The sequence below is a fragment of the Lygodium microphyllum genome, chromosome 25 (assembly GCF_053477565.2).
Source record: "Lygodium microphyllum isolate KBCC chromosome 25, Lygodium_microphyllum_v1.1.10, whole genome shotgun sequence".
Taxonomy (NCBI): Eukaryota; Viridiplantae; Streptophyta; class Polypodiopsida; order Schizaeales; family Lygodiaceae; genus Lygodium; species Lygodium microphyllum.
Window position 1 is genome coordinate 50,652,559 of NC_141159.1, and position 22,268 is coordinate 50,674,826.

At 41.9% G+C, this 22,268-nt stretch overlaps 1 protein-coding gene across 7 annotated transcripts in view; it reads right to left on the bottom strand.

Moving 5' to 3' along the window:
* LOC148014212 (uncharacterized) overlaps positions 1–22,268 on the bottom strand; it is a 120,197-nt gene that overhangs the window by 22,166 nt on the left and 75,763 nt on the right. For 6 of the 7 annotated variants that reach the window (XR_015688587.1, XR_015688586.1, XM_087666248.1 and 3 more), the window contains exons 8-12: positions 20,510–20,600; positions 20,335–20,363; positions 6,922–7,012; positions 6,755–6,844; positions 6,514–6,660 (exon numbers count right to left, since the gene is read on the bottom strand). Coding sequence is in view for 4 of the 7 variants with exons in the window: in XM_087666248.1 (XP_087522374.1) it covers positions 6,514–6,660; positions 6,755–6,844; positions 6,922–7,012; positions 20,335–20,363; positions 20,510–20,600 (448 nt within the window). In the remaining 3 variants the exon portion in view is untranslated. Of the gene's footprint in view, positions 1–6,513; positions 6,661–6,754; positions 6,845–6,921; positions 7,013–20,334; positions 20,364–20,509; positions 20,601–21,112; positions 21,217–22,268 lie in introns of those variants that run through there. The other variant, XR_015688588.1, reaches the window with a different exon arrangement.

A 22,268-nucleotide genomic window follows, 5' to 3' on the forward strand; every position in this document is an offset into this window, starting at 1 on the left:
AGTAAATTCCTAAGAAAAATAGAGTTTGCACTCACTGCCAAAGGTCGGGCCATGTGGACGAGGAGTGTTGTACCAAGGCCCAAGGTCTTCCTCCTAGAAAACCACAACAAACTACTACGACTACACAGTCTAGTGGGGCTACGCCTCCTGTTGCTGCCCCATCTACTCCTTTAGCCCCCACGATTGCTAGACATGTGGCACACGGACAGCCTCGGCGGCCATCCTACTCTACTCCTATGGGGTTGACTGATTGGTCTACTAGCACCAATCCTATTGCACTTTATGCATCCCTTCCTAGGAACTCCACTGCACCTTCTAGGCCTTCTTCCCCACCTCGCCATATGCAATGGTGGCCACACACTTAGCCTTTCAATTTCAATTCTTCTGCTGCATTTACACACATGTACATGTTTGTATTATTGCATTTCTTCATTCAATTTATTTTTCATTTCAATTTTGTTTTTCCTTTTGGAGCATCTCACTACTGACCTCTGTGGTTGCAGATCTTACTCTCTTTTGCAAACTTTGTTTTCAACGCATGGCTAATGTATAGGTTTGTCTAGTTCTAGTTGGGCTGGGGACATGGGATGTGTACCGTTTCCTTCATGGTTTCATCTTCCTAGGAGTTTTGCTCTTCTACCACCATGGAGCCTTCCCTCCCAAGGCGGACCGTACAACATCTCTCTTGATGCTATCATGGCAATGACTCCTACCTCGCTCTTCCAATCGGGATGCTTCTTCTCTCTTGATGCTATCATGGCAGTGACTCCTACCTCGCTCTTCCAATCGGGATGCTTCTTCTCATCATGGTTCTCAACACCACATGAAGACTGACATTTGGCTCTTCTTTCTCCTTTGGCGTTGCCATTGTAGGTTGGGAGGGGGTTCCTACCCTTCTTGGTATTCTATAGATTTCAGAACTTGTTTTCGACATCGGCCTTCGCCCCCTCCCCCCTGTTGTACCTCCACCCTTTGCATTGCATGATTTCATCATCTTTGTACTAGGGTGCTTGGGAAAGTGAACAATTTCCCCACGAGGGACGTTGTCCAAGTGGCACCTGCTACATGAGCATTTCACAACATGTAGCATACTCATTGTGCAGAGCACTACTAGATGGATCCTAAGTTGTTTCCACCAACGGTTTGTACACCACACCATCATTACTTCCTCACCATTTCCTCGTCCATCGATATCCTCAAGTGGATGGGTAGCTTGTCTGTTTTGTGATGGATTGGACCTATCCATCCCTTCTCATTCTCTTTTCTTCTACTCAATCGTTTGCAAACCATCTCACTTTAATTTTTTTTTAAAAATCAAGTTCATTGTAGTTCCATTCGCCTTTGTAGGGCTTGGTAGAGGCCACTGGGCACTCGACGAGCACCCTCTGTTCGATGCCCTATCCTCTCTGGGATGACTATTTGGGCTCCCTTGGTAAGATAACCTTCGCCTCTCTTGTCTTGGTAGGCCATTGGGCAACCATCGTGCATCCATTGTCTGATGCCCTAGCTCCTTTGGGATGGGACGCCTTGGGCAAACTTGGTTGGCCTACTCTTCTCACCCTGTTTTGGGTCTGAGAGAGGGTGTTGAGCTAAGAAATGCATTCCAAGCTAATTAGACACTTAAACAGCCCCAAAACAAGCTTAATTTAATGAAAACCCTAAAATGAGGAGTGGTTCGAGAGAGTTTAGTGAAACCCTAATTTGGGAGGGTCCATCCTCATCTACAAATAGACAGGCTCCCCCCATTTAGTCCCATCTCTTCCGTGAAGGTTTTTAACCCTTGTGTGCAGATCTCAGCCATCAATCTTCCACCACGCGGCAATCCAGCCTTCGCGATTGCTGCCACCACCTCATTCTACTACGGTGTTTTACAGCCATGTTCTATTGTGGCATTCTACTGCTACATTTTGTTACTTCATCCACATCATCAAGCATCATCCTCGGAAGTTGCCTCAGTCTCCTTACACTTTGGTGACCAGCGTTTGGTGTTTCTCTCGCTCCATCACTTCGAATGGTGGTCACAACACTTAGGATCTGTCTCTGGTGGGCCTCACTCTCCGACACATTGCTTTCCCAAGGCTCCGACACACTGCTTTCCCCTTGGGCACACTGTATAGTCTTACATTCATTTACAGCATTCATTCGCTTCAAAGTTGTGTTTTTTCTATCCCTTCTTCTGTTTTTGTTTGAGTTTTAAGTTTTGCGTTTAGGGTTTGAGTTTTGGTTTTTATGTCTGTGTTTGTCTCGTTTTTTTTCTATCATGGTCGTACACTCTGTGTTTCCTCATTGCAAACCCTAGCAGTGCCTCCACACTCTTCATCATAGTCCTATGCGGATACATTTGATGTGTGTGGTCCTATGCAGATGAGAGGACTCAATGTCATTTGTATTTTGTCTCAATTTATAAATGACTATTCTCGTTACACATAGATGTATGGTCTCAAAGCAAAGTCGGATGTATTTTTGCACTTCAGACACTTGGTTGTAAAATTGGAAGCAAAAACAAAATTAAAGGTGCAAACCCTACGCACAGATCGAGGGTGTAGAGTATATGTCCCATGCCTTTAAGACATTCTTGCTTGAGCATGGCATTACACATTAGGTGATTGTGAGGATGACACCTCAATAGAATGGAGCGATTGAAAGAAAGAATTGAACACTCATGGAGATTACCAGATGTATGCTAAAAAGCAAAGGGCTGTCACATAAGTTTTGGCTTGAGGGCCTACAATATGCAAATCATGTACTTAATAGGGCTCCGATAGCGGCACTTAAAACAATCACTCCTTTTGAGACATGGAATGATAGGAAACCAAAGGTTGATTACTTTCAGATGGTTGGATGTATAGCATACACTTATGTGCCTAAAGAGCTTTGTGGGAAGCTAGATGACAAGGCACATAAATGTATTTTTGTCGGATATAGTTCAAAGAGTAAAGGCTATTATTTGTATGATCTTCTCACTCCAAAGATTTTTGTCAACAAAGATGTTAATTTTGATGAAAACGCAGCCTATTCTCAAGATCAGCTTGAAATGCCTACCACCTTTGAGAATTGTGATGTCTTTGAGGGTCTTTTACCACTTGCATTGGGATCTGTGCCTGTTGTAAATGCAAAAACAAATGTGTTATAGCACGTTGTTGCTGCTCCATGCCGTAGATCATCCGCTGGTCTTGTTTTGCCTCCGACACTGGACCAAGCAATTGAGCAAGAAAGGGCTGCTGTAAGTGCGGCAAAAACAGTCCCTAGATGACTACTGTTGACTCTCTAAGAGAGTAAAATTGATGCTCCTCTACCTTAACGCACTAGAAAGGCTGCTAGACAAGCTACTCATGATGTAGGGGGGGACACATTTTGTGGAAAACTTGGACGTAGATGCTCTTCTTGATGAGCAAGCATTTATGAGCTCACTTTTGGATGGGGATGAGCCTACTTCAAAGGATGACACACAACAAGATGTATGTTGGTTGCAGACCATGGAAGAGAAGTTAAACTCCATTGCTACTAATGGTACTTAGGAACTTGAATTGCCACTTGGCAAGAAGGATATTGGCACTAAATAGGTTTTCAAACTCAAACGCAAGATTGATGGTTCTATAGATAGGTACAAGGCACACTAGGTTGCGAAAGGATATTCTCAAAAAAAGGGCATAGATTTTGAGGAGACTTTTGCTCCTACATCCTGCATAAGTACCATTAGATGTGTTACTACTACGACAGGCCATCATGAATGGAAAGTGCATCAATTGAACATTAAGACAACATTTGTCAATGGTGACCTACATGAGGACGTTTATGTATAGAAACCTCCAAGTTTTGTGATTAAGGGCAAGGAGTACTTGGTCTCCAAGCTAAACAAGGCTTTGTATGGCTTGAAACAAGCTCCTCGTACATGGTATTCAAAGATACATGCTTTCCCATCATGGATGGAAAGTGCATCAGTTGGACACTAAGACAACAGTGGCATGCACGAGGATGTTTATGTATTAGAACCTCCGGGGTGTGTGGTTAAAGGCAAAGAGTACTTGGTTTGCACGTTAAACAAGGCTTTGTGTGGCTTGAAACAAGGTCCTTGTGCATGGTACAAAAAGATAGATGCTTATTTCAGCAACAAAGGGTTCAGGAACAGTCCAATTGCTCCTACTCTATTCATTAAGAATGAAGGGGAGGACTTGCTGGTCATCATTCTTTGTGTAGATAATATGCTGCTCACCGGACCTAAAGAGGATTAAATTGCATATTTAAAGCCTGAATTGAAGCATACATTTGCTGTGCCAAACATGGGCCTCTTAATTACTATTTGTAGATTCAATTCACCCAAAATCAGCATGGTATCATCATGTCACAATCATAGTATATGGAAATGCTTCTATATAGGTTTAATATGCAACACTGTAAACTTATGAGTACTCCTATGGAGCCAAGGCTACAGCCAAGTTGTTGGATGCCTTATCTACCTTTGCAACACATGCCTTGACATACAGTTTGCTGTATCTTAGGTGAGCAGGTTTATGCACAGCAATTCATTGGCAAGTTAAGCGGATCTTTTGTTACTTCCAAGAGACTTAGACACATGCCTTGATATTTCCTAGGGGGAGACTTGTAGCTACAAGCTTACAACGATTTAGATTAGGTTTGAGACTGAAATACTTGGTAGTCTACTAGTGGATATTGTTTCTTTTTGGGTTGTTCGTGCATTTCATGGCTTAGTAAGAAACAACCTACAGTGGCTATCTAGTCTTGTGAGACCACGTACAAGGTAGCCTTCAAAGTAACAGTTGAATGTGTACGTATGGTTGCACAAATCGCTAGTTGATCTACAGGTTTTATTAGGGGTTTCTACATCCATTCTCTCAAACAATCAAAGTGCTATTGCAGTAGCACGAAATCTTGTGTTTCATGCTCACACAAAATACATTGAGATTCGCTATCACTATGTCAAAGAGAGACTTTATCCAGGAGAGATCATCTTGATGTATGTTCCACACAAGAAAATATTGCATACATTTTCACCAAGGCTTTACCACATGAGAAGTTTGAGGCTTTATGCAAGTCCTTAAACTTGTTACCCTTTGATGATTGATGATGATCACTGTACTTCATCACATTGACACTACGCAAGGGGAGGGGGGTGTGTAATTAGAATTTTCCAATTCTAGGCACTGCCCAATTTCATTTCTGTGGTGTGGACACTTATTAAAGTGTCAAAGTGTGGTGTGTCTAGGAGTTTAATCCAACTCTTATTAGGGTGTGGGAGTTTGGTTAGGACAATCTTAGACCTTAGTTGTACTATGTACTTTCATTCTCCGTCGTGCAATCTTGAGCTAATACACTTTCTTAAGCTCACTCTAACTACTCTTCATTGTCTTGTTTCTCTCTTCTCCATAGCCAATTGAATCTCATAGATTGAGTGTAATTAGGTCTAAATCTTATGAAATAGAGACAATTCCTTTACAAAAATCATGTTCAATTGTCATGACAATATTAGAAAAACTTACAAGACCTTTGGTGAACTAAATGTGTTTCATGAGAAAAAGACATTCAATTTCATACAAAGGAAACACTTTGCCTTGAAATAGCACTTCATAAAATATGCCACCTATTATTGAAAAGGGTTGACAAAAGTAAAATAATGCAGTGTCACCTAGATCTCCAAGCAGAAGGATTAAGTTTTGCTAAAACAACATGGAATCCAAAATTACAATGTCAATCCAGTCACAATTGGTAACCGTAATTCACTTCCTACACAAACATATCAAATTTCTGCAATAAAAACTTACATGCCAAAAGTTTGACACTCATGCGCGAAACTCAAACTTATTCTTATTAACTTACCTCTCGGTCATATGACAGTTTGGTAAGAAATTTTGCCACACCCATTTTCTCTCTTGGCTTAGACAATCTGGTCCAACTGAATTTACTAGATCATGTCTATACACACATTACAGTTCAATCACAATCCTATACAGCACTTTAAATATTTTGAGTTGCAAAGTGAAATTTGGCTGCTTGTGAACATCCAAGCACTATTTACCATCATAGGCCAAAGAGGTAAAATGGAGCCAAACAGAACTAGAATCCCATTTCTTGCTCCCTTTTCAGTTGATAAATAATTATCAAAGTACTAATTGAGCAAACAGGCCATAGTTCGTTTGGCCACCTCCACATTGGGCACTCTTTCAACATCTGGACAGATATTAATCATAGACTCTAAGGCAACTCAGTGAGCTGCAGAAGGGACAGGAGGACTCATGCAACTTCTTCCATTCACTCCCTCACATGCCTTGGCAGGTCCTCCAAAATTGAACTTGAGCCAATTCTAGAAAAGTTTCCTCTTGAGAGAGGCCAGCCTAAAAGATTGACCTATTCTCTCCTTTTATGTACTTCCATATCTGAGTTTAGCCTTGTAATTTCACCTTGGTTTTTCAGCCAGAATGGTTTTCTTTTGTTTGGAATAAGAGGTTTTGATGAGCAATACTTTGCAGTAAACCAGGCAGAAAAGCACTCACTTACCAGTACCAAAGCTTCGCTATCAGTCAAGCCTTCATTAAAATGCCGTTGCTCCATGTCATAATCGGCATCCAAGTTCATTGTATAACTATGTACTCCTTTCTTTTCATGCTCCAAATTGTGATAATATTGTTCTTCATTTGTTGTTATCTGCCAAGTAATCTATCAGCATAAAATTCAAACCAAATAACAAATATAACTTTTGTAATAATTGTGAAAAGCTGATATACAATAAAAGTATTACCTCGCCTATGTACTCAAATACAAATGACCGTGCAGGAATTTTCTCAAGTGCGCGAACACCCCATCCCTTCTTAGTTGGAGTCATAAAAACCTAGACAAAAATGATACTGAATCTCACCACTTTTCTATCTGAATGGAATGCAGTGCAATTTCAGTTTATTCCCTTACCTGCAGCTTATTTGTAATTCCACGTTGGACAACACGATTTCCACATGTTCTACTACAGTGGCACTTTGCACAACACTCTGTTATAAAGTCCCTGCCAATCATGAAAAGATTTATATTTTCCACTTCCTCCTTCTGGGTTCCCTCCTCTTTTTGACCTTTACTTAAAAGGAAACAGTGACAGAGTAGACATTTAATACCTGGAATACCTAGGATAATCATCAATGTTGTCAATATAATATCAACTACAAGTTCGCTAAGAGTATGCCAATGGATAGATGAGTGTTAGGATTGGTCAATTCTATGGGCAATGCCCAATGTTTTAGTGTGTGACATGGACACAAATAAGTTTGTAAGTTGTGTCGCTACTTTTAGAGTTAGTCTAGCTCTAGTCAAGTTGGGGATAGGTTTAACTTACTTTAGATGTATTGTACTTTCATTCTATCATTCTAGTACTAGTATCTTTTGAGTGTGGGACTGCTTTCCACTGCAACTCACTATCTTGTGTTCACACACACACACTTTTTTTTTGTGAAAATAATTGAATTACGTAGAAAATATTTACATCAGACCATTGAGTCAGCAAAGAAAAAATACAACTGAAATTCTACCACAACACAGAAATGTCACTCAGAAAGGACAGCTGGGGTGGCTCTCTCTCTCTCTCATGAAGATAATCGAATTAAGTAGCAATATTTACATCAGACCATCAGGTCAGCAAAGAAAAACAGACACAAATGAAAGGCTACCAAGACTCACACAAATATCACACAGAAAGGTAGCTGGTGTGGAGTGAACAATATCCGGCTAGGGAGCAGCAATGTCGGGAAGAACCAGATCAGCTGAAACCATAGAGGAGATCTGCCATAACACTAAACCACGAACACGGGCCACATGACCATGGATGCCCGAGGTCGAAGAATCAAAAATAAAGGCATTCCGAGTACGCCAAATATGCCACAGACCTGTCCATCTAAGGAAATGGAAGAGGCAGGAATAATTTGATTGCAAAGTAGACATAGAAGTCATCCTTCCCATAATCCATGAACGAGCTAATATCCGCTACTGAGTCATCGAGGACCACACATGGGAAACAAAACTCCAAATTTGTCGAGCAACATGGCAAGAGACAAAGAGACAAAGCAATGTCTCATCACATGTAGTGCAAAATACATAGCGACCACAGGAGATCTTGCGAGCACGCAACACATCCCTAGTTGGAAGACCCCCAATAAGCAACCCCCACATGAACACTTCACCCTGATAAGGAACCTTAGACTTCTAGAGTTGGATGAATCTTTTCTACCACTTCTTTTTGCTATCCCAAAAATGCCATAATTTATTAGCCTTTCCAATGACCCATCTCTTGGCCTCGATCATGTAATGATAGATATGATTAGTTGATCTTTTCTCAAAATCATCAGGAAGCACAAACATCTAATCTCACCAAGGAGACGATGGTTGTAAAGCAGGCAAAGGAGAGAACCTCAGAAGCTTGTCCTGTATGGACAACCAAATGTCTTGATAGCCTTGAGGCACCCGAAAGTGCTGACGAATACACCGGAAAGAATAAAGACGAGACTGCCCAGGAATGACACGATCATAGACTGCCTACAACCCCAAACGAGCCATCCGACTAAACTTATCTCACTGCAAATCTTTATCACGCCAATCCAACAACCTAGAGGTAACCAGCACTTCTCCTTGCAGCGAATTTTCCTCCTTACAAAGATCAGGAGGGTACCAAACTGCAAAACATAACATCTCCTACCAAGATGCAATCAAATGAGAAAGAAGAAAAGACAGGGAGACCTTTATAGGCCTCGTGGAGTTAAGCACATGTCACCAAGAAACTTGAATAACCGTGCTACTATGAGAGATGCCTGTCTTTTCTATGAAAATTTTTGCAATATCTAACCAAAAATGACTCTCTACACATAATGCCAATAAAAGTGCTAGTCTCAAAGCAGCCATATGCAAATTAACATCTGATAAAGCTGCTCTCTCCATCCTTTTAGGAGTAGTCACATGCTGCCACGAAATCCACATCTGGCCCAAAGGATTCCCTTTCTTTTTCCACAACATGAAGGGGATAGGTTGAACCAGTTCCAAAAGAGACTTCTTAATCCAAGGAAGTAATGGCAAAAAAAGCAAAACCATATTGATCATGATGCATTGAGCAACTTTAAGTCTCACATGAAGAAACCAACCTTGAGATTTCAGTACATGAACCGATCATGAATACGTGATGACATCCAATCAAGGGGAGCTACATCCACACCAATAGGATAACCCAAGTGTCAGGTAATATCTCCTTTAGAAATCACAACTCCTTGCCAACCCAAAGCTTGCAAATCATTCTCCATACAAGAAACCAATGTAGATTTCCGAGCATTAATATGAAGTCTCGACGCTAAAGTAAAGAGATTCCACGTAACCATTGCCCAATTAATATTAGTGCGATCAATCTCAAGAAACATAAAGGAATCAAGCCAAAGATTGACCCAAAAGTTGGGCACCATTGGGAGGAGACAAACCAACAATCTCGCCTTGATTAGTCAACTTATCCAACAATGAGAGCATCGAGTGAGTGATCAAGGCAAATAGCAAAGGGGTGAGAGGGCAGCCTTGCTGAAGAGACCGAGACAAGCCAATTTTATATGTGATCCTTCCATTAAGTGCAATACGAGCCATGGCACCCTGACTAATGGTATCAACAACAGAAATCATGCAAGGACCAAATCCCATGGTGGACATCAACTGCCGTAAGAGACCAGTTGATATCATCAAATGCCTTTTCAAGATCAAGTTGAAGCATAACAATTTACTGGCCTGAGGCTTTGGCATAATCAATCACCAATTAAACATTCAAAATGTTATGCATTATACTCCGTCCCTTAATAAAACCATATTGAAGTGGATGAACCAAGTGCGGGAATACTTTTTGCAATCTGTTGGCAATGATTTTACAGAAGATTTTATACAAAGAACCCATAACAGAAATGGGTCTCCATTGTTTCAAAGAGATGAGAAGAAACCTTAGGCAATAACCGAATCACAACAATCTTCCAGTCTAAAGGCATCCTACCAAAATTCCACACTTGCTGACATAGGCGAGTTAATGGGTCTTTAAGTTGCTCAACAGAGCTGGAAACAGATCATTAGAAAGCCCATGCTAACAAGGGCTTTTCCTTCGTGGTAAATGGGACAGCACATCCTCTTCATCCTCTGAGATATCAGCCTCCATCAAACCAACCCATTCAGGCTTAACCTGATTACTAACCAAATTGAAAATGTATCGACGAGCAGAGTGAATAGCATCAGAAAGAATCTCTTGTGGACCCAACAAAGATTTATAAAACTCAATGCACATTTGAATGATGGAAGCAAGATCAATCACCATAATACCTTGCTCATCCAACAAACACACAATATTTTCCCGAGCGTATTTCTAGCATAAACGAGCAAAAAACTGATGAGTTTGATAGTTATTACCATGCAAAGCTTCTGCTCGGGCCAGCAATTTGTATTTAGCATATTTCTCCTCCTAAAGAGATTGAACTCTACATTTCAACCATTCACTGCATGTGAGCAAGTCATCAATAGTATCCCCTGACTAATACATAGACAATGAGTAGGCCAACAAAGATTGTGAATGCTGCAATTCAGCTTGAAAAGAAGAACCGTGCTGAATACCATATTGTTGGGACAACGCACGTGCATTATCCTTAAAAACAACCCATGCTTCCATCCCTCCAGATAGGACCCCCAAGCTAAAAGAAGCAATCAATTGTTGAATACATTCCAAAAACTGATTTTGTAGCAGAAAAGATTGGTTGAAACGTAGAGGCAAATGAACAAGGAGAGCCTTAAAGGCATGAATAGGCCTGTGGGTCAAATCCAAAACCAAAGGATAGTGTTATGACAAGACATGCTATCGCTCCACCCACATATAAATGACTGTAGGAAGAAAAGAATCACTCTGACAAATGTAGATCCTATCAAGTCTAGCCCAAGTGTTTGGATGCTGAAGAGAATGATAAGTATATCCAGACTGTGAACGATGCATCCAGGACCACATGTCCTATTTCAAAGACATAGCTATCGCTCCACCCACATATCAATGACTGTAGGAAGAAAAGAATCGTTGTGACAAATGTAGATCCTATCAAGTCTAGCCTAGCTGTTTGGATGCTGAAGAGAATGATAAGTATATCCACGCTGTAAAGGATGCATCCGGGACCACATATCCTCTTTCAAAGACATAGCTGCTAGTGCATCCCAAGCTTGCTGCTTAGGACCATCCATGACCAAGTGCGGTGAAGTCGCTTGATCCGCACATACACATACATGAAAATCACCCATAACAAAAACCTTGACGAGCCATGGAAAGGCAGTGCAAGTCATCCCAAAGTTGACGGCGTTGCTAAGCAGTTTCTACCACATTCGGACCGGTTGGTGAGGCTGGCCACCTCTCCGATCATGGAGGACATACTGCATTCGGAACGTTTAGCGATCCATCTTCATCATCTCAGCGATGTCTAATGTCAGGTTTGTACAATCCTTTTGAGTTGCATGAATCAAAACCCTCGCGTGTTTCTTCTCTTGAGGTATAGGATCCGCATGGCTTTGCGTATGTGAACTTTAATAGAGGGGACTCATGAAGCAGACGGAATTCAGGTACATCTCTAGCTTCGATTTCATTTGAGCATGTCACACACACTTCTCACTTCCCTCCCATCCCTCCCTCTTCTATATCACACCTTGATCACCTTTCATCATCTTTCCAAAACCTTGGATTACACTCCACATCTGCATCACACACCCTAGGGGTTGGATCTTTCATCTCTGCTCCTAGCAGCTTCTCCTTCTCCGCCCCATTCTCTACCTCTTTGCGCCATGGTACTTCGTTAGGGGGAATGCCACCCTTTAACACAGTGCTTCTCACCTTTCAGCAAATTAGCACACCCATAGCACCTAGGATGATTGTGATAGGCATCCCCCTCACTATCCCCAATTTCCCATCTCACATGACTACTCTAACGTAGGGGTTTCCATCCTCAGCTTATGGTGTATCTTCACACCCTCGTTGGGTTACACCTACGCAGGGATTCCCATCTTCTGCTCCCCGTGTTCCCATCCCACCTCCTTGGGTTACTCATGTGGCTACCATGCCCATGCCTAGTTAGCCCATCCCTATCTATAGATCCACCTTACACACTACCCACATGTCTGGTGCGCACTTTGGGGCCCATTTCCAAGTGTACTCCAATCCCCCATCCTACTCACACTACACTTTTTCACACTATCCATCTTCAAGCACTACCACTCCTGTTGCAACGGCCAAGAATGCCTTCACGGATAAGACATGTTTTAACGGGTCAAATTTCACCACTTGGTTGAATTTCATGAAACAAGTGCTTGAGTCTCAGAGTCTTTGGGACCTCGTCATTGGTCTAGAGCCTATGCCGGCGGACCCTCGACTAGCTCACTCTAATTACATCCGTCAATGGAGAGCCCACAATGCCACAGCCTATGTTAAGCTGATGCACGGATTGCTTCCTGAGTTTCACTCTCAATTGCAACACTTCCCACTCGCGTCAGAGTGTTGGAGTCACCTTTTCGAGACCCGTATGCAGCTCAAGATTGTACTCGACATATCAATCTCGACTTTGAGCTTCAAGAGTTCTCTATTAAGAAAGGGGATGATCTAAAAGTCAAGCTGGCTGAATATAGGCAGTCACTTGCCGAGTTCGCCATTACTGGCTCTCCAAAGTCAGATGACAATCAGGTTATAGTCTTCTTGAATAAGTTGCCCAAAAAGTACTTCAATTTCATTCACATACATCATCTCCCAACCTCGATTGGCAACCTTCTGCGAGTTTGAGTGCTAGTTCTTGCGTTACGCGAGGCTACATGATCAAGTCCACAAGAAATCCTCATCATTTAGAGCAAAGGGGGTTGGTTGCCTCTTCTTTGGGAGGAAAAACCACGAGTGGCAAGAACTCGCAAGATGCGAAGGCAAGCCAATCAAAGGGTGACTCCTCTTCCTCAGATGGAACCAAAGAATCTAGACCTATTTGGCAACAACTCCCTAAGAAAAAACGGTTTTGCACACACTGCTAGAGAGCAGGCCATGTGGACGAGGAGTGTCGCTCCAAGACTGTCTTCCACCTAAAAAGCCTTAGCAGACCGCTGCGACTGCACAAGCTAGTGGAGCTACGCCTTCCGCTCCTGCTTCATCTGCTCCTTCAGCACCCGTTGTTGCTACCAGACATGTGGCTCGAGTATAGCCTCAACAGCCCATCTCTTTCACTACCCCTAAGGGACTAGCTGATTAATTTGCAGGTTCCGATTCCGTTGCACTTCATGGATCCATCTCACCTTCCCCTCCACCTCGTTAGACTTTCCCTTCGCAGAGCCCTGCTATTGGATGTATGCGATGGTGGCCACCTTCTTAGACTAGCATGTCTCTAGGTCCTTTCAGATACCCAAGGTCATTCTGGCATTCTTTTTTTTTCGCACTCTTAGAGTCGGATCCATAGGATTTCTTGACCTTAGTTTTTCCATTTTTTGTCTTCCGCTGCATTTACTCATACACACACACATTCATTGCATTTATTTTGAGTTAGATTTTCTTTCTATTATGTTTTGCTTTTGAGCATCTCACCACTAACTTCTGTGTTTGCAGATTCTCATCTCTTTTACAGGGTTTTGTCTTTCAATGTAGGGCTAACTTGCAAATTGCTTTGGTCCTACCTGGGCTAAAGACGTGGGGATGCGCACCGTTCCTTTCATGGTTTCATTATCCTAGGAGCGCTTGCTCTTCTTCTAGCATGGCCGTTTTCCTTTCCGGGGCAGATCGTGCAACCTCTCTCTCGATGCTATCAAGGCGATAACTTCTACCTTGCTCTTCCAGCGAGGTGCTTTATCCACTTCTTCTTTCATTCCTTATGGTTCTCGACACCATATAAAGACCGACATCAGGCTCCTCTTCCTTCTTCCGAATCTACATCCAAGTTGAGAGAGGATTCCTGCCCTTCTTGGTATTCTACAGGCTTCAACACTTTGTCTTTGACATCGGCTTCTCCCTCCTGTTGTACCTTACCCTTTGCATTGCATGATTTCATCATCTCTGTACTAGGGCGCTTGGGCAAGTGTATAATTTCCCTACGAGGGACACTGTCCAAGTGGCACCTACTACATGAGCATTCTTCAGCATGTAGCATACTTTGCATCTCATTGTGCAGAGCACCACTTGAGCGGATCCTAAGTTGTTTCCACCAGCAGCTCTTGTTTTCCTCAACACCACCATTCTCCTTCATCACATGGATACCTCGTCCCCTGTTTTTCCTCATCATTGACACCCTTGAGTGGATGGGCATGCTTGTACTATTTTGTTATGTATTGGGTGTACCCTCCCTACTCCCGTCCACTGGGTCATTGTTTCTCAATCGGCCACATCCCATAAAATTCACCTCACTTATTCCAAAAAAAAAAAGTTCCATGTGATTCCATGCACCTTTGTGGAGCTTGGTAGGCTATTGGGCAGCTGACATGCACCCTTTATCCGATGCCCTGCCCTCTCTGGGGTGACAACTTGGATTCCCTTGTAACATAACCATCACCTCTGTAATATTGGTAAGCCACTGGGCAGCCAACGGACACCTTTTGTCTGATGCCCTGGCCTCTCTGGGGTGACTACTTGGATTCCCTTGTAAGATAACCATCGCCCCTGTAGTCTTGGTAGGCCACTGGGCAGCCGACGTGCACCCTTTGTCCGATGTCGTGGCTACTTTGGGGTGGGACGCCTTGGGGTCAATAAACATCACAGTGGCTGGCCTAACCTTTCGGCTCAGTTTTGGGCCTGAGAGGGGGTATTCAACTAAAACACGCTTTTCAGCTAATTAGCATTCTTAAACAGCCCCAAAACATGCTTAATTAATGAAAAGCCCTAAAAAGGGAAGCGGACCGAGAGAGTTTTAGTGGCCTCCCAAAAACCCTAATTTTTGGGGCACCCTTCTACATCTATAAATAAATAGGCTGCCCCCATTCAATATTAATTCCTTCTGTGTAGGTTTCACACTCTCCAGTGAAGATTTCAGCCATTAGTCTAGCTCCATGTGGCTGTCCCAACCTTCGCGACTGCTGCCACCTCTCTCTCCAGTCTCGCAGTGACCTAGTGCCTTCTTCCAACTGTCGCCCACTGTCTAACGCCATCCCTCCTGCTGCGTTTGGCCCTGTTCCTCATCGCTAGCACCTCCACCGTCATCAGCTCTCTACGTTTGCAGCTTTTGGCTGTTGGCGACAATAGGCAGCCGTCCTCCTCCCTGAGGCGACCTTCAGTACCCTACGTTTTGGTCCTCCACTGCTAGGCAACTGCTGGTTGATGCTTTCCTCCATTAGGTGACACTCTATTTGTTGCGTTTGCAGCTTTCTGGGGCCGCCCTCTTCTCTCTGCATTCTCTACTGCTTGCGTTTGGTTCTCTAGTAGCCTCTGGTACCATCGTTTTGCAATTCCTCTACTCTCTCACTTTGACTGGTGGTCACAGACTTGGAATCCGTCTCCGGTGGATGTCACACTCTGACATTGCTTTGCCCTTGAGCACACTGTACACTCTTATATTCATTTACACCATTCATTTACTTCAGAGTTGTGTTCTCTCTCCCCCTTCTTCTGTTTGTGTTTGAGTTTTGAGTTTTGCGTTTAGGGTTTGAGTTTTGCTCTCAGTGTCTGCATCTGTCTCTTTGTGTTTTTGTCGTGGTCATACACTCTGTGTGTCCTCAGTGCAAACCCTAGCAGTTTTCTTCACATATCTTGCCACTACTCAACCACTGCCACGCATGCAAAGTCCACTTAATTGAAGAAGGAAGAGGAGCTTCTTCTTTAGAGGGAGGAGTTATTGTTGTTTTTAAAAGAGAAGAAGCACTTGTTGTTTCACCATTCGCGCAATCTTACAAGCAATCTCTCACAGCCTTGCCCCACCATTTTCTCAACTTTGCTCGCCTATTTTTGGCTTCCATTCATTTTCGATTCTGACGTTCTTCACATTGTTGCCAATGAGGACAAATTGGATGGTATGAATTACTCCCTTTGAAGTTTCATGATTCGTAACCCCCTTATGGCCAAGAATTTATGGAATTATGTCAAAGGTTATGAAGTTTGACCTGTAGCAATTGCTCCTAGCACACCTCTCGTGCAAGGAGAAGGTAGAGGACAGCTTGCTACTACCCCTAATGTTGTTACACCTAACCAAAAGAGATGCTATTCTAAAGATACACAAGCTTTGTCTTCAATAGTTCTATCATTGAAAAGAGCCATTATACCTCGCATTCCATCTTACAAACCCTCACATGTAACCTGGGTTGTTTTGGAGCAGATATTTGTAGCTAGGAAAAAGGTCCGCATCTCTTTCTTGCAAAGAGAGTTGGCAAATGCTCACATGAATGGAGGTGATTCTATGACAAATCACATCACATTCATTCAGGATTTGTGTGAGCAGCTGCTCAACATTGATGAGGTGATTGAAGACTGTGAGATGGTCAACATCACTTTTAATTCTCCTCTAGTGTCATATCTTGGTTTTCCCACTTCACTAAATTTGTCATCGAGGGGGGCAGCTCAGCCCCTCACATTCCTAGAGTTGAGAGGCCTCTTACTTCAAGAGGAGGAAACTCGAAAGAATATGACCCTATGTTCAAGTGATTCAGCCATACTTTCTAGGTATAAATGCAAAGGGAAAAGAAAGAAAAATACAAATCAGCCCAAGACTGATGTTGGGCAATCTTCAAATAAGGGCAGCAATGCTGTAGATAAGTCTAAGAAGAAGGGAAAATTCCATTGTTATAAAAAGCTAGGTCATTATATTAAAGAATGCAGAAAAGACTTGCAAAAGAGAAGAAAATTTACTCCAATATGGCTCCAAGTAACATCAGCCACTCACACGACCAATGGTGATGTTTTAGCCAACCTCATGGAGGAGATTTTCTTACATTCAGTTATGATTCTTCTATTGATGGGTCAGCCTTTAATGCAAGAGAAACTCAGCATACTTCGTATTGTCATAGTGATGCATCGCACCATATCACTTCTAGGAAGTGTTTGTTCTCTTCTATGCATTCAGTCCCTTCTGGCAAGAATGTATATTCTGCCAACACCACTTCTCATGCAGTTTGTGGTATTGGTGAGGTGCAGCAATAAATGGCACAAATTTCTTCCTTTTGGATGTTTTGTATGTGTTTGCAATTACCAAGAACTCGGTTTCAATGTCTGCTTTTAATGAAAGTGAATTTCAAGTGATCTTTGAGGGATTACAAATGCATTGTTCATGAAAGAGAGTATGATTATGCATTGAGGCTTTCTGGCACTTTGTACAAAGGTCGCTTTCTTTTGGATAATTATGTGACGAGACTTGACAATGCGTTTTTAGTTAATACGCTTGCTTGTGCAAGGAAAAATGCGGACTTATGGCATGCTACATATGGACACATGATTTTTGCCAGTCTCACGGCTCTTTAGAGGTATAAATAGTTTATAATTTGCCTATTTTGGATACTCCACCTTCCCATGCTTGTGAGGGTTGCATTCTTGGCAAAATGCATCATTTGCCTTTAAGAAGGATGGTGCAATGCGTGCTATTCAAAAATTACAGCTTACATACAATAGTATATGTGGTCCCACGCAAACTCATGCTCTTTGGGGTCATCTTTATTTTGTCACATTTATCGACGACTACTCTGGGTATACTTAGTGTATGGCTGGCCAAATCAAATATATTTATGCATTTCAAACATTTGGTTGCCAAATTGGAGATTAAAACTAGTTTAAAACTGCAAACTCTTCATATAGACAAAAGGGGGCAGTACATGTCTAAAGCCCTTGAGGCTTATCTATCGGATCAAGGCATTGCACATCAGTCTACAGTGAGGATAACTTCTCAACCAATGGAGTAGCGGAATGCAAGAACCACACTCTTATGGAAATGACTAGATGCATGTTGAAGATGAAAGCACTTCCTTATAGATTTTGGCTTGAAGGCCTTATATGTGCAAATCATGTTTTGAATCATGGTCCTACAAAAGCATTGAAGACAATTACACCATATGAAGTATGGTATAGCAAGAACCCTAGTGTGGATTACTTTCATGTTTGTGGTTGTGTTGTGTGTGTACATATAACCAAAGAGCTTCATGGAAAGCTCGATAACAAGGCAGTCAAATGCAATTTTGCTGGGTATAGCATGGAACACAAAGGGTTTATGCTGTATAACCCTTTCACATGCAAGGTTTTTGTGAGTAGAGATGCCATATTCTTTGACAATTTATGTGGTGAATTTGAAATGCCAGCCACATCAAACTCTTGGGATGTATTTGAGGGTCTTCTTTTATATACTATAGGTTCAAGGGCTGATGATCATGCAGAAAATCAACAATTACAGCATGCTGAACCTGCTCCACTTGCCCCACATCAGCCTCAAATCGCCAAGGTTCCAAGAAATGATGATTTTAATTTCACAAAGCAGTGGTAAGAACAGGGCCTCAAGAAAGTGTGTTTATGGAGGAAGGCAAGGGTTGAGCAAGTTGCCACAAGTTTCTCTTGTTAGGTTGGTTGCAATTATCTTGCAAGGAGGGTGCTAGCCTTAGTGGAAACGAGGGGCATTACAAGGTCAAAGAGGAGTTTCAAACATGCCTTGTGTAATGAGGGGCTTGTGTTAATTAAGGTTGTTTTGTAAGCCTTTTTTGCAAGGCTTAAGTGAAGGAAAATCAAGTTGACTATGATCTGGAAGATCACCACCTTAATTGTGTGGAACAACGAGAAACTCCCAATGAGATACAACTGAGCAGAAAATGGAATGTGTGAGGTGTTGGACAACTGGTGATGCCAAGGGAAGGGACCTTTGCTGAATCTGATGCCTATATGGAGGCATCGCATGCTATTCACTTGGCAAGCTCCAAGGATGTAGTTGACTACATTAATGGTGGGTTTGCCTATAAATAGACATGGCAATGGCAAGCGCATGGGGAGAAAGGGCTGACAGGTTGTCGATGTGCCATAGAAATCTTCTTCTCTTTCTTCTTATTCAAATGAGAAGATACAATTATTTGCTTCTCAAAAACTTAAGCCTTAGGCTTAAGTTGAATGCTTATGGGACTTACAACCTCGTTCACATAGGCAAACACGCTCTTGAAACTCCCAATCAACCTATCTTTCAAACCTACCACTTGAAGCTCAGGGAGGATGGACCCATTAAAGACATTTATGAAGATGAACCATTGACTCAAAGATTTGTATATCCGAAGCCTTGTCACAAGGCGTAAAAGTAGAAGTCCCTTTTGGTTTAAATAATGTTTTGAATTGCATCTCTTGGCTACTTTCTTGATCTTTCTTGAAGATTGACTCCTGATGAGGCTGAATCATGGAAGACTGCTAAAAAAAAGGCTTGTCATACTAGCATTGGATTTTATAAACTGATCCCAACGCTCCTTGTGGGCTTGTAAAAAAGAGTTTTTATGTTGTATGTGGTGTGTTTGTAGTTATTGGTGAAGAGTGTTCATGTAGTTAACAATCCTTTTGAACTTTTGTATGAAAGAGCCACTTCTTTCAAGAGGTTTATTGTGTAGTATATCTCTACCAAAATTGTAATTCCTTCCAACCTTCCTGAGGGCATCATTGACATCCTTACCTACCCAGAAGTTGCTTGAGTTGTATCGTTGGTCATGACACCATATTTGGTTTTGTCGTTATTACCTACAGTTGCAGCTGTAATCATGTGAGGCTTCCCTTCTACTCAAGTTATATCAACGGCGTCCTCAGACAAGTGGATGCTTGTCTTAGAACTGCCAGCTTGTGTGGAGAGTGTAAGTTATCCAGACAAACTACCTAATGTTGTATATAGTGTTGAGGGTGTAGGTGTAATGGGAAACATAGGGATAGCAGTTGTCATCACCCAAAAAGCACCAACTAGAAATGCCTGTTGTGGGCTTGCCAGTTGCACCAAGCAGGGGAGATAAATAAAGGTAATGAAGCAGATATCCAAGGAACCTCACGCTGGATGGAGTGGGTCAGCCGGGCCCCTAATTGCTGATCCCTGTAGGCAGGAATTTTCTTTAATATTCCCTCCAATATTTACAAGATAAAATGCACGGGCAATGTTCAATTGATCATTTGGACTACATGGACATAAGGCTTAGTCAATACAACAAAATGGCCAACATGAACGTCAACTGCTGCCAAGCTCAAGCACTACATACAACGATGGATTGCCAGCCCTCCGATCCAATGTTATTTGAGTATTTACATTCTACACCAAGTCCATCCAACATTTATCAAACAAAATCTTATAACCTTTTTATATAGGCCGGCTTCCCTCCCTTTCTCTTTAATAGGTTTATAGAAGGTAAGGTGAGATGATATACCCATTTTCTGTTGCATATCCAGATTGAAACTGCAGACCAGGTGAAACCTTCATTAGCTACCTGTATTGCAGGAAATAAGCTGAACTACATTTAACCTGTCATATCTAATTATTTCTTTTCCTGATCATGATCCAGCCTATTCATTAAACACAGGAATTATTTCTCAAAATCATACATTTGTAGCCAGCCGAGGAATAAGGCAACCATTCGCATCATAGGCATACTCTCCACGAGTGGAGTCCGTGCATTTACAGGCTTCTGATGAACTGTTCAACCACAACATTAGTCATTCACTGAACTGTATTATTTAATTAGCTCAGAACAGCACATCAATTTCTTTCATTCAGCAAGACCCAAGAGAGAAGAATACAAGAACCATGATATCTCAGAACACCTAGGTATCTCTGCTCTTATTAACACAGAGATGAAAACAGAATGCAAGAGGCAGTATATCACAATGTGTAACCCTGCTTGATCTATTTTATATGTTAAAATTCCAAACATTCCTCCTCAAAAGCAGCAACTTGTCCGTGCACCTAGGTGCCTTTGCTTCAGAAGTGCACGGTTGGTTTTGGGCAACTTGCTGATGGGGTCACATGATTGAAGTCCATTCCTTTAGATCAACTTAAATGGGTCACATCACAGAAGGTAATATCTAAAAGAGCTAGCTGTTTTGGCAAGTAATCTTGCTATGGAGGTTTTATTGTTGCAATCCTTGAGGATGCACATTCTGATATTCTTGACATATCATGTTTGAAAATTGTCATATTTTCTTTACCATTGATCGTATTGCAATATATGTGTTGCTGATGGAGACATTGCCAAGAAGCATATATACCTTCCCCCATATTAAGTGCAACAATGGATCTATGCCAATTTTTCCTGTAGACATCCATTCTTGCACACTCATCAGAATTTATCCACAAAAGAGGCATAAATATTGAGCCATGCTCCAATCAAAATGTGTGTCCTGAGCTATAAGGCAAGCTTATAAGCAATAATACTAGGGAATCTGGATGTAATTCCAACAAACATATGACAAATCCTTGGTGTTAGTTTAAGAAAAATAATAAGATAAAGAACAGAAAGTACTGTAAGAATTGGGCCATTACATGATCCATTTGTAAGGTTTCTGAAGACCATAATGAAGACTCAAGGACCTCTATCGATTCAAGGTATGATTTGCTACAAAAATGTTCATCCTAGTCATAGTTGTCAGGTACCAAAAGTACGGTATGGTACGGTACGATAAAATACGGTACTAAATGGTACCTTAAGATTTTATCAGGTACAATACAATATTAATACGAAAAAAAAATTAACTTCATTATTTTGAACTATAGATGATAGAATAGATATTAAGAGTCTAAATAGCAATGCTATTGGAGTATATAAGATGAATACTTGAGGATAACACGCCAAAACCTCTAAGGCATATGCCGCGTGCGCAACATGCGCTACAACTTACAAGTACATACATAGGAGCGGATACATCATACATGAATGATCATACAAATAAGAGGCATGTATGCTTGAGAGAGAGAGAGAGAGAGAGAGAGAGAGAGAGAGAGATATGAAATCTTAAATGTGCAAATGGCTATTGACTATGCGCGGCACTCCAGTCAGGAAGTGGTATTGATTCAATTGGACTTGGAAAAGGCCTTTGACTATGTGGACTGGTCTTTCATTGCAGATCTCATGTCTGCTATGGGTTTTGGTACTCGGATGTCCCGATTGATCTACACCATTAGTGATGCGGCTTCTTCAAGAGTTATGCTCAATGGTGGGGTTACAAAGCCATTTGTCCTTGCACGCTCGGTCAAAAAGGGTTGCCCTTTGAGTTCTCTCTTCTTTGCCTTGGCGACTCACCCGGTCCTTTCAATGTTATCCTCAATGATTTTGCGGGCGGACAGGGACAACATTCGCAAGGCATT